The sequence below is a fragment of the Garra rufa genome, chromosome 20 (assembly GCF_049309525.1).
Source record: "Garra rufa chromosome 20, GarRuf1.0, whole genome shotgun sequence".
Classification (NCBI taxonomy): Eukaryota; Metazoa; Chordata; class Actinopteri; order Cypriniformes; family Cyprinidae; genus Garra; species Garra rufa.
In genome coordinates, this window is record NC_133380.1 from 10,688,636 (window position 1) to 10,702,175 (window position 13,540).

At 35.0% G+C, this 13,540-nt stretch overlaps 1 protein-coding gene across 1 annotated transcript in view; it reads left to right on the forward strand.

Moving 5' to 3' along the window:
• The first annotated feature begins 10,019 nt into the window (after positions 1–10,019).
• tmem44 (transmembrane protein 44) overlaps positions 10,020–13,540 on the forward strand; it is a 40,189-nt gene continuing 36,668 nt past the window's right edge. The window contains exons 1-3 of the mRNA XM_073826388.1: positions 10,020–10,181; positions 10,323–10,366; positions 13,082–13,175. Of these exons, the coding sequence (XP_073682489.1) occupies positions 10,020–10,181; positions 10,323–10,366; positions 13,082–13,175 (300 nt within the window). The remainder of the gene's footprint in view (positions 10,182–10,322; positions 10,367–13,081; positions 13,176–13,540) is intronic.

A 13,540-nucleotide genomic window follows, 5' to 3' on the forward strand; every position in this document is an offset into this window, starting at 1 on the left:
TTTTTTACAGTTTTTTATTTATTGAGAAAAAAAAGGTCAAAATTGTAATATAAACTCAGAATTCCAAAAAAAGGTCAATTTTTTATTTATTGTTTTTTATTTTAAAATTTAATTTTAATTTTAATTCAGTTTAATTTAATTTGTTGTCTGGAAAAACAAACTCAACTCATTTTTTATTTAATTCAATTGAATTAATTTTTTTGTCTGGAAATAATAATTCAACAGAGCCATTTTTTTTTTCTTTTTTTTTCTTTTTTTTTAATTTGTTGTCTGTTGAAACAAATTCAACAGAGACACTTTTATTTTAGAATTTAATTTAATTTAATTTGTTGTATGGAAAAACAAATTTAACAGATACATTTTATTTTATTTTTTAATTTAATTTAATTTAATTTAATTTGTTGCCTGGAAAAACAAATTCAACAGATGTATTTTATTTTATTTCACTCTCACCGTGATTCCCTGGGTTATCAATCCATTGATACTGCAACTCTAGAACTCTTGAATTAATAGTGATTTTATTTTAACTTTTAAATATTCTCTAAAAGCACACTGAGTAACTTACCTTTTGTGCTGCAGAATGATGGACGGATTATAATGGAGGATTACTTCTGCATCCTCATTTTCATTTTCTAGGTTTTCCATTTAATGTGCTTTTGTTACATGTCATTGCGTCAGGTACACATAAATCTGACAGTTTTACAGTTCTATGCACTGCATAGAGCACAAGCAATGTTTACGCTCATAGTGGGACATATTAAAGGTTTTATCATTGCCGCTGGCATTAAGAAAACCATCTCGAAATTGTCTTTGCTTATGAATACTGTGTTTTATTCATTATTGGTTTGCATTGCACTCACAACCCAAACCTTCATCTAAACCGGTCCTATACATTTGGAGCAAAAAATATGCGACTAAATTGTTATTCATAGCAACATCAGTTAGTCAACTGTACAATGATGCATAGCTGAAAGAATGTTCAACATTTAGGTTTACCTCATAGTTTAAAGTGGTAAAACGAGTCGGCTAGGAATGTGAGGTTGAATGGGAAATACTAGTTAATGACTCATTCTGTCATCAGGTAAAAATGTTCCTAATGCTCTCCTCATGTGATTCTCATTTATGTCTGCAACAGAAATGGTGCAGATGAGTTATGTTTTTTAATTTAATTAATTAAATTTGTTGTCTGGAAAAATTCAACAGACTATTTTTATTATTTTTTTTATTAATTTAGTTTAATTTAAAAATAAGAATTTATCAGAGACATTTTTTATTTTATTTTATTTTTTTATGTAATTTTTTAAATTTAATTTGTTGTCTGTAAAAACAAATTCAACTGACATTTTTTTTTTTTTAATTTAATTTTTTAATTTAAGTTAATTACTTGTCTGGAAAAACAAATTCAACCGTGACTATTTTTTATTTTAATTGTATTATTTTATTTATTTAATTTATTGTAATTAATTTTTTATATATTAATTTAATATAATTTTATTTTATTTTATTTTGTTTATTTATTTATTTATTTATTTGTTGTTTGAGTTAAGTTAATTAGTTGCCTGGATAAACAAATTCAAGACTATTTTTTATTATTTTATTATTTGTATTATTATTTGTATTTTATTTTATTTCATTTTTTTAATTTAGTTTAATTAAATTTAATTTGTTGTCTGTAAAAACAAATTCAACAGACAATGTTTTTTTATTTTTATTATTATTATTTTTTTTTTTATTTAAGTTAAGTTAATTAGTTGTCTGGGAAAAACTAATTCAACAGAGACTATTTTTTTATTTTTGTTTTGTTTTATTTTTTATTTAATTAAATTAAATGTATTTTTTAATTAAAACTTTTTTTAAGTTAAGGTAAGTTAATTAGTTGTCTATTTTAAAAATGTATTTTATTTTATTTATTTATTTATCTTAAATTAAATTAAATTAATTTGTTTATTTAATTTAATGTAATTTAATTTAATTTGATAGTTTATTAAGTTAAGTTGTATTATTATTTATTTAATTTTAATTTAATTTAATTTGTAATTAAATTTAGTATAATTTAATTTGTTGTTGGGGAAAAACTAATTCAACAGAGACATTTTTATTTTATTTTATTTTTTAATTTAATTTAATTTAATTTGTACAACAGAGATTTTTTTCTTTTCTTTTTAATACAATTTTTTATTTTACTATTTTTTTTTTTTATTTAATGTGATTCTCATTCACATCCGCAACAGAAATGGTGAGGAGATGAGTTATGTGTTGAAGTTTTGGGGTTTGATCAAAAGTATGAGCAATAATAATAGTGATTTCCTAATTACCTAGTGCATTACCAAGAAAATCTCTAGCATTGTGTAAAACAGCAGACAAGAAAGCACTCAAGGCCTATGGAAAGAAATGCTTTTGTTTGTGTGTGCAGACCTTTTCTGTTCGCTTTGTTTTTGCCGGTCATTCATTTGAATTTCTGAGAGGCTGCGTCTTGTATAATTGTGTAACCCGGTAATTCCTCGAAATTAAGCAATGATTTCTCAAGGCAGCATTCCATAAAATCCTTGAACGCAGAGGTGTGCTATTCTCATGTGCTAGCACTTTCTAGAAAATGCCATAGTCCTTTAAGACATCCATGTTTACTGAGCACACTGAAGCTTATGTTTTTGTGATATGGTACTGTTAGGCCCATAATTATTCTGTTGATTGTGCATAAGGTGTTGACAAAGCAGCTCTAGTGATATTAATATTACAGGCCTGTCTCAGTTTCATAATTGTGGTGAATAGAAGTAGACGTTTTAATAGTGCTCAGCGCTGATGTATTTATTCAGACATGGGCTCAAGTGCAAGAACCTGTTACACAAATACTGCGAGTAGATGAGAACCAGCTTTGTGGCAGACAGACGTGAAATATTTTATAGCGATTTTCCACTTCTAACAGGTTACATCATCCAGTTATGTGTTTTTAAGGGTGGCTGCGGCTGAGAACATGATCTGCTCTTTTTATATCCAAGTAAAAGAGGTTAAATGCAATTAGGACACGTATCAAAGAGGTGTTGTGGTTGCAGGTTGATTGTTTAAAAAATATTAACCCATAAAGTGGTTAGAAACACAATTTGTTTAGACTTTTTCAGGCTGGGAGTAGATACCTGGAAGGTTTTCGCTGAAGGCCAGTTTCAGGATGGCCCAGTTTCAGTGGCTTTATGAAACTAAGCTTCCGTTGTTTATGAGTGGTACCAGGTTGATACGAATGTAATTTAATTTAGTTAATTAATATAATAGGATAACGAATATCCTAGTGTCACTGTACTGAGGCCAAAGCAAATTAGTAAAATAATTACTTTGTGTTAAGTTAACAGTGTATAGTTTTTCTTAAGTTAACAGTGTATAGTTTTTCTTAAGTAAGGCAAGGCAAGGCAAGTTTATTTATAAAGCACATTTTATACACAATGGTAATTCAAAGTGCTGTACATAAGAGGAATTAAAATCATAATATAAAAATCATAATCACAACAATAAAAACTACGGTGGCCGAGAGAGGCCAACGCGCTGCAAACAAGAAAACACATGCAAACAGAAAAAACGACAACAAATTAAGAAAACATCTTCATCAGTTTGACAACACAGGCGCTGCAAATCCTCGCAACGCAAACAAATACGGAAACGCGGAGGCGCGCTGCAAATTCTCACAACACAACCAAACTCAGAAACGTGCTGCGAACACACGAGGGCGCTGCAAACTAACAAACGCGCTGCATATAGCACGGTCCACAACGGAAATGTTTCAGGGGGACCTCAAAAAGTGACGAACTCATCTGGGACCTGATTATTTATATCACTATATTACCTGATTATTTATATCACTATCACCTTTAAGTGATACTATACTATCACTAAAAGGCGATAGTTCACCGATAACACCTCTGCTCTGACCAACAGCCACTGAACAAATAATCAGGTCCCAGATGGGTTCGTCACTTTTTCAGGTCCCCCTGAAACATTTCCGTTGTGGACCGTGCTATATGCAGCGCGTTTGTGTGTTCGCAGCGCGTTTCTGAGTTTGGTTGTGTTGTGAGAATTTGCAGCGCGTTTCCGTATTTGTGTTTGCGTTGCGAGGATTTGCAGCGCCTGTGTTGTCAAACTGATGAAGATGTTTTCTTAATTTGTTGTCGTTTTTTCTGTTTGCATGTGTTTTCTTGTTTGCAGTGCGTTGGCCTCTGTCGGCCACCGTAAAAAACAGAAGATTTAAGAACATTTAAAATTATTTAAAAATTGATTTAAAATTAATTAAAACAGTAGAAATGATTATACGTAAAATAATGCAATCTGTTTGGACGTAGCACAGTGCTCATTCAATACATGCACAACTAAACAGATGAGTTTTGAGTCTGCATTTAAATGTGGCTATTGTATTAGTACATCTGATCTCTTCTGGAAGCTGGTTCCAACTGTGGGCGGCATAATGGCTAAAAGCAGATTCCCCTTGTTTTGTGTGAACCCTTGATATTACTAACTGACTCGATCCTAGTGATCTGAGTTGTCTGTTGGGTTTGTATACAGTGAGCATATCTACAATGTATTTAGGTCCTAGGCCATTGAGTGCTTTATAAACGAGTAGAAGTACTTTCAAATCGATCCTAAACATAACTGGAAGCCAGTGTAAGGACCTGAGGACTGGTGTGATATGCTCTGATTTTCTGGTTCTAGTCAGAATCCTGGCAGCAGCGTTCTGTATGAGCTGCAGCTGTCTAATGGTTTTCTTGGGAAGGCCAGTGAGGAGACCATTACATTGCATGAACAAGTTTCTCTTGTTCTTGCCGGGAAACAAAACATCTAATTCTTGCAATGTTTTTGAGATGATAGTATGCTGATTTAGTTACTGCTACTACTGCTACTGAAACTGAGGTCTGACTCCAGAATCACACCAAGATTCTTGACTTGATTTTTTGTTTTTTGACCCTAGCATCAAGGTACGCATTTACCTTATAAACTTCATCTTTGTTTCCAAATGCAATGACTTCTGTTTTCTCCTTGTTTAATTGAAGGAAGCTTTGGCACATCCAACTGTTAATTTCATCAATGCATTGGCAGAGAGAGTCAATGGGGCTGTAGTCATTTGGCGATAAGGCTAGGTAAATCTGGGTATCATCTGCATAGCTGTGATATGCAATTTGGTTCTTTCTCATTATTTGACTTAGTGGGAGCATATACAGGCTGAACAACAGCGGCGCAAGAATTGAGCCTTGTGGGACTCCGCATGTCATGGACGTCCACTTAGACTTATGCTCTCCTATACTCACATAATAACCTCTCCCTTCTAAGTATGACCTGAACCAATTTAGAACCATCCCAGAAAGCCCGACCCAGTTTTCCAGTCTATCTAGAAGAATGTTGTGATCGACTGTGTCGAACGCAGCACTGAGATCTAGTAGTACCAGCACTGATATTTTGCCAGAATCAGAATTTAGGCGAATATCATTAATTATCTTTATGAGCGCTGTCTCTGTGCTATGATGTGGTCTGAAACCAGATTGGAAATGGTCCAGCTATCCATCTGAGTTTATGTAGTGGTTCAGCTGATTAAAAACAACCTTGTCAATAATCTTGTCTATAAAAGGAAGATTTGATATTGGTCTGTAGTTTGCTCTTTTTCAGAAGGGGCTTAACAGCTGCAGTTTTCAGGGAATACATTGGAAAAGTCACAGAAAGAAGTGAGGTGTTCACCACTTCTAAGAGATCTGCTTCTAAACAGTTAAGCACACTTTTGAAAAAAGATGTGGGAAGTGTGTCAAGGTGGCAGGTTGACGATTTAAGGTGCTGTACTATTTCTTCCAAAATGTTGCTATCGATTGCTTCAAAAGCAGACATAGTGACTTCTTTTTGAAATTGCGGTCGAATCTGTCTGACCTCTGCATAACTTGAGGGTGTGCTAATTGTCTTTCTGATATTATTGATCTTCTCAGAAAAGAAGGAAGCAAACTCATTGCATTTGCTGTTGGAGAGCATTTCACTAGGGATCTGACTAGGGGGGTTTGTTAGTCTCTCAGCGGTAGCAAAAAGTGTGTTGTTTAAGTTGCTGTTTATAAGGTTTGAGAAGAATGTTTGTCTAGCTTTACCTAGTTCAACATTGAAAGCATGAAGGCTGTGTCATCAATGACATTCTTAACTTTTGAGTTAAAAGACTCCAGGAGAAGATCAACAGAGTCTGCAGAAATGCTTGGCATTGAAGATATAGCCTTCATAAATAGCACACTAGTGTTATCGTTAATGCATCTCTTTCTGACAGAGACAGATCTAGATTCAGTGGTAGCAGAGATCAATATATCAAAGAAAATACAGTGAGACATCTTTAAATAGAGCAGCTACACATCCACCTCTCCTAACAGCTCTGCAGACACTCATGAAAGTAAAGTTAGGAGGGACTGCTTCATTGAGGACTGTTGCGCTGCAGCTGTCTTCTAGCCATGTTTCATTTAGAAACATAAAATCCAGGTTGTTTGTGGTTATAAAGTCATTGATCAGAAGTGATTTATTTTTTAGTGAGTGAATGTTTAAAAATGCTAGCTTGATGGCATTACTTTTTGTGTCTACAGCAATCTTAGTTTGATGCCTAATAGGCCTCAGATTAGATGGGTGAACTGTACGACTTGAGAAGGCCTTAGACTTTCTATCACATATTAAAACAGAAATAGGGAAAACTACAGGCACACTGGGTTCCAGCTTGTTCTGTAAACATTCCTGATGCTGCTATCCTAGCGGGGACCCGACACATATCACTGAGAGCTGTTATCAGTTGTTTTTGGTTCACTCACAGCAGACGCAGGACGGTTTGTGCCCTGGCTTTGTGGCAGCGGCCGGAGAGCTCTCACAGGGGGAGGAGGAAGTAGCATAGATATATTTGTAGCAATAGCCAAAAATACATTGTATGGGTCAGAATGATGAGTTTCTTTTTTGCTAAAATCATTAAGATATTAAGTAAAGATCATGTTCTATGAAGATATTTTGTAAATTTCCTACTGTAAATATATCAAAACTTATTTTTTGTTTAGTAATATGCATGGCTAAGCAGTTCTCAATATTTCTCAATATTTTGATTATTTTGCACCCTCAGATTCCAGATTTTCAAATAGTTGGATCTCGGCCAAATATTGCTCTATCATAATAAACCATACATCAATAAAAACAGCTATTTATTCAGCTTTCAGGTGATGTATAAATCTCCAAAATCGCCAAAAACCGCTGTAATTTTATAAATAATGTTGTTTATGTGTAACAGAATGTAGTTTTAAGAGTTTTCAGGCAAGAATGTACTTGTTTAGACTTGAAATATGCGGTTTGTTAATAAAGATAATGTCTATTTTAAAATTGTATTCAATTTTTTCGGAGATCTCCTGGGTGTCAGCGGCTGTTCAGCACTCATGAACCCGCCAAGAGCAGCCTTACCTGGGCCGCATCTTCTGTAATTTGCTGCTGGCTCTCATGTCTCTATAGTGGTTATACAAAAGTTATTACAAATCAAGGAGAAGAGTACAAAAAAACTGTCTGAGGAACAAAATGCATTTGTGGTTGACCAAAGTGAACCAGGATTTCCAGGGCAAGAATCTTGACAACATTCGGGTTTGTTCTTCTCATTTCAGGTAGGTGAAATATTAGGCTAACATCTTAAGTAATACTGCTTGTATGTGTGTTTACCACCTATTAACTTTAGTTTGTCAAAATATTGTGCCTTTTCTTGCTTATTAAGTCCTTTTCTATATGATTTTGCAAACATTGTTTTGAGCAAAAATTATCAAAACAACATATTCAGTAGTACATTAACCAGTCCGTGCAATCCATGCTGTTGTTTACATCCGAGTATCGCCAGTATGGCCATGCATCCGGGTAACTGACCAAATTGTGACCTAAATGCAAACCTTCTAGCCTTTAATGATGCAATTTGACATTCCTTCGTTACTAGTTCTAAAGTGACGTTTTTTAATTAGTAATGGAGGCTGGGGCTCAGCTGTTAAATTGTCAAACTTAGATTTGAATCTGTGACGGAAGGAAGTAGTTCTGCACAAAAGACGTTTTTTAAAGACACTCCGTTGTTGTTTCTTATGTATTTATATAACACTCGAACTGTTGTATAAACGCAATATCACACTCACAGCAGTGAGATATGGCTGTATAAAGGCACGCTGTGATTACCTATGGCACTCTGCCTGAATCACAGCCTTGTCGATATACAGCCATATCTCACAGCTGCAAGAGTGATATTGCTCTTAGAATAGATTAGATTTAGATACTACAAACTGCCTTGTCTCATTCTGTTTGTTTCCGTTTGTATTGTGCTCAAGGTCAGATGGAATTTGCAGCTCTGAGAAACATCAATACACAGGAAAATCGTAATACACAAAGGCTGTGAAACTCCCTGTAGGTGAAGCACATTTTCCTCTGATGTTCGCTGAGTCAGCTTTACTATTACTGACCCTCATGATCTTGGCTTTGCTGAAGAAGGTGCCAGTTTTACAGTTTGTTCCCCACAGAGATCTCGCCCTCGTGTTGTTCTGCACGTGGTTGTGTGAGTGAATCAAAATACAGCCAAGTTGCTCTGAAGCACTGTGGTAATGTTACAGATGGTCGCTCTGTGAGGAGTCCTGGCATGCAGCGTTAAAAAACAGACAGACTTCATCCGGGTTTTACCGGTTACTCCTTATACTCCCTCCTAGTTGTATTGTTTTTCTAAGCTTTTTAAACCAAAGTACTTTAATGCAGTTTGAGAAGATGTACAAATCTGTCACTAAGACTACACCCTTTTAAAATTACCAATTTGTACACCTTAGGTACTAATAATTACAGTTTACATACACTGCAGAAACATAATGCTATTTTTTTTTTTTTACGAAAATAAGGGATCATACAAAATGCATGTTATTTTTTATTTAGCATTGACCTAAATAACATAAAAGACGTTTACATATAGTCCACAAGAGAAAATAATACTTACATTTATAAAAAAATTACTCAGTTTAAAAGTTTACATACACTCTTCTTAATACTTCTTAATACTGTGTTGTTGTTACCTGAATGATTCTTCAGAAAATTCTTCACAAATTCATTTGGTTTATCAGCATTTTTGTGTATTTGAACCCTGTCCGACGATGACTGTAAGATTTTGAGATCTTTTCACACTGAGGACAACTAAAGGACTTATATGCAACTATTACAGAAAGTTCAAACACTCACTGATGCTCCAGAAAAACTATACATTCGGAGCATTAGGAACACTTTTGTGTACATTTTTCTTATTTTGCCTAAATATCTTTTATTCTTTTTTTTTTAGTACTGCTCTTTAGAATCTACAAAAGATACTTACATGTTTCCCAGAAGACAAAATAGGTTGAATTTACCCCGGCTCTTATTAATGCACCGTATTTCCTTCTGGAGCATCAGTGAGCGTTTGAACCTTCTGTAATAGTTGCATATGAGTCCCTTAGTTGTCCTCAGTGTCAAAAGATGGACCTCAAAATCTAAATCTAAATTTTGAACAAGGTAAATAATGATAGAATTTCTGGGTGAACTATTCCTTTAAAAACCGGAATTCCAAATAGAAGTGTTATATAATTAGACTCTTGGATGTGGGAATTGGGACTAAACTCAAATTCAAAACCACAAATACAAGTCTTGTAGCCATTTTCAGGGTCGAACCTAGCAGAATATATTTGTTGGTGAGATTATTTGAGGAATTGATCACTTGTAGCAGGTGTTGAGGGATTTCTTTTCAGCGTGCAGCTGTCTCTGTGTTTCGGTTACTGTAAACGTCTATATTCTGTAGTTCTGCAAAAACAGAAAGTGTGTAGCCTATGACACATTCACACGATAATAATACTCTCATGTCTGTCTTAGTGACATCATCAGCACTCTTTTGTGACTACAGTGTGAAACAAAGCTCCGTGTTTACAGGACAAGTCCGGACTTGTCCCAATAGCGACTGCCAGGGACAGTTGAACCCAATTTGTTACAGTGGCTTCTCGTATTTAGTGGAGACGTAACTCTATATGGCTCCGCTGGAGGCTGAAGCAGCTCTGGCGACTGTTTCCATGAAGACCGTCACGCATTCCCAAAATCAGCTGCTAACTAGTATTACGCAAACTACATATCAAGTGTTTGGAGAAAGGTATTGTTTGTGTGGAAACCAGCAGGACATTTTGAAGGCTACAGTCAGTCAAATTTAGTTCTTATTGTTTTGAAATGTTGGCAGATTGAGGGCATTTCCCACTTAGACTTCCTTTGGCCATGAGGTCGCTGTATTAATTCCATAACAATAACTCAGTTTACCCTCTCTGAGTATTCTCTTACAGGAATTGTTTGTGTGTTTGCTCCAGGAGTTGCAGCTGGCGCAAAGGTAAATGAGTATTTTTCTGACATTTTTTATTTGGAAGTTTATTGCCTTGAATAAGAGCTCAAGGACTGTGAATTAGTTTTAATAGTTTCTGTCATTAATTACTCACCTTAATGTTGTTCCAAACCTGAAAGACTTTTGTTCATCTTCGGAACACAAATTAAGATATTTTTGATAAAATCCGAGAGCTTTCTGACCCTGCATAGACAGCAACACAACTGACACGTTGAAGGCCCGGAAAGGTAGTAAGGATATTGATAAAATAGTCCATGTGACATCGGTGGTTCAACCTTAGTCTGACATGGAAGAGAACAAATTGTTGAACTGATGAGTTAACTACCATTCTGGGCCTTTCTGTTGTTTATGCAGGTCAGAAAGCTCTCGGATTTAATCAAAAATATCTTAATTTGTGTTCCAAAGATGAAGGAAGGTCTCACGGCTTTGATAAGGACATTAGGGTGAGTAATTAATGACAGAACTTTCATTTTTGGGATCTTTTTAATGGGTAGAAAGTACTTGCTAATCTGACAGGAGAAGAGAGAAGTGTCGGGCTGTGAGGCTCTAGTTAAGGCAGTGCATGTGAGACGGGTGTGAAAATGTCAGTTACACAGTTCCATGAGAGAAGAGACGGTCTGAACCTGTCACACTGGTGAAAAGCAAACTTATTTGCAACATTTACGGGTGTGACTTTAAAATAAGAGCCTGTATGTGAACAATGCAAAATAATAGAAGTGAGTCATGCCTAACAATTAAAGATGTGTAAGGTGCGTTCAAGCCCTGCGGTGTGCCTTGTCTTCTGAGTTGGTACAAAATGGCAGCATGGATTAGTTCACTTCCAGAATAAAACGTTCCTGATAATTTACTCACCCCCATGTCATCCAAGCAGTGTTGTTTTTGACAACCATCTTAGATTTAGTCTTAGTCTTAGTCTTTTGGACTAAAATGCTTCTTAGTTTTAGTCAAATTTTAGTCACTTCTATATGTGATAGTGGTAACACTTTACAATAAGGTTCATTAGTTAAACATTAGTTAATGTATTAACTAACATGAACTAACCATTAACAATACATTTGTTATTGTATTTACTTAACTGTATTTTTATCTTCATTAACGTTAGTTAACGGAAATACAGTTGTTCATTGTTTGTTCATGTTAGTTCACACTGCATTAACTAATGTTAACAAAATTTTAATAATGTATTAGTAAATGTTGAAATTAACATTAACAAAGATTAATAAATGCTGTATAAGTGCAGTTCATTATTAGTTCATGTTAACTAATGTGGTTAACTAATGAACCTTATTGTAAAGTGTTACCGTGATAGTTTTAGTCCAATTTTAGTCGACGAAAAGTCAAAAAGGTTTTAGTCTAGTTTTAGTCAAAAAAAGGGAAAAAAGTAGTCTTTTAACAAATTAATGTAAGTCAGTAAATATTTTGCTGTTGGGTAGTGTCACTTATAAGTTCTGAAAATAGCAGATCTATAGTTCAACACAATGTGAGCTTCCGGATCGACTATTTTCATCAATAATTACAATAATGAAGGAACGTTTTAGAACATAAAAGACAAACAAGGATGGAATGCTAAAACGGCTTGCCATACTAGTATAGCAAAGAGTATTTAATGCTAAAACGGCTTGCCATAGCGTCAGATACTTTTTAAGTTTTAATTGGCATGCAGAATAAGCGGAAATGTCATGCATTTTAAACGTCTGACGGACCACCCACTAACATTTTCGTCTATTCTCGTCTTGTCAACGAAAACTCACAGACGTCTCGTCATGTTTTAGTCATCAACGAGCCATTTTTATCTCGTTATCGTCATGAAAAAAAGTGGCGTCAACGAAATGATTTCGTCATCGTCATCGTTGACGAAAACAACACTGCATCCAAGATGTTCACGTGTTTCTTTCTAACACTATTTTTCTCCATATACAGTTGATGTCAATGGAGAGTGTTCAAAAGTTTTCACCCCCGGCTTTTAATGCATGGTTTTTCCTTCTGGAGCATCAGTGAGCATATGAACCTTCTGTAATAGTTGCATTTGAGTGCCTCAGTTGTCCTCAGTGTGAAAAGATGGACCTCAAAATCATAAAGTCATTGTTGGAAAGGGTTCAAATACACAAAAATGCTGGAAAACAAAATAATTTGTGGGATTTTTCCAAAGAACAGCGAACAGTTTAACTGTCCAGAACAAACAAGAGACTATCACCAAACAAAAAAAACAAAGCTGTGGATCATTCAGGTAACAACACAGTATTAAGAATCAAGTGTATGTAAACTTTTGAATGGGGTCACGAGAAAGCAGTAAAAATGTAAGGAATGTCACTCATCCTGCACCATCTGTGCTCCAGACATAAATGATGCATCAAATTGTGGTTAGTTTTCTGTCAATCACCTACAGCATCTTAGCAGCAGGTTTTGCAGGAGCAAACACCACTACCGTACACTTAATATTGTCAAATGTTGATGCATGACTTGATATTGAACACAAACCAGAAATGACCTAATTAAGCGGCTAGTTTTGGCCGCCTCTCTCCCTGCCAAAGGAAAAGCGTTGAAAAATCCCTTTGTTTCAGTGCTAAGTCACCTTTCAAAGCCATTGTTTCACAGACATTCCTCCAACGCTCAAGTCATTCGTCAGATGGACTGAAGTTGTTTTTTGACTAGCTGCTAGCTGTCCGCTAATTTCCCCTCTGTTGTTGCTGGTCTTGATCTCAGCTCACCCTCCAGTCGTCCCCAGAGACCTCAGACCGCCACATCCACTTCCTGTTTACACTCTGTGCAGTGGCCTGAGCGTTTCAGACTGCTGGAGGTACAAAACTAGAGCTTGTAAGAAAAAGAGGAAGGATCACAGATCGTTATAGAGTTGCTGAAAGCTTGTACAACTTGTGAGGAGAAATGTCGCAAGCCGCGTGTTGGTGCAATTTTAAGGTGTTATGGTTTCCTGTGATACTTCTACAGAGAAGTGAAAAACTTTTAATGTGTGAACAGTTATTGGCTGATTTGTATTTGGTAAGAATGGATGATCTTGAAGTTGTTTTAATTGATGACTTTGATTTATAAACATTAAAGTTTGTGAAACTGAATTAAGCAAAGGAAAATGTAGTTAACTGATATATTGATCTATAAAATATTGATTTGAGTTATATAATAATATGTATAATTATGTGAGAAGAA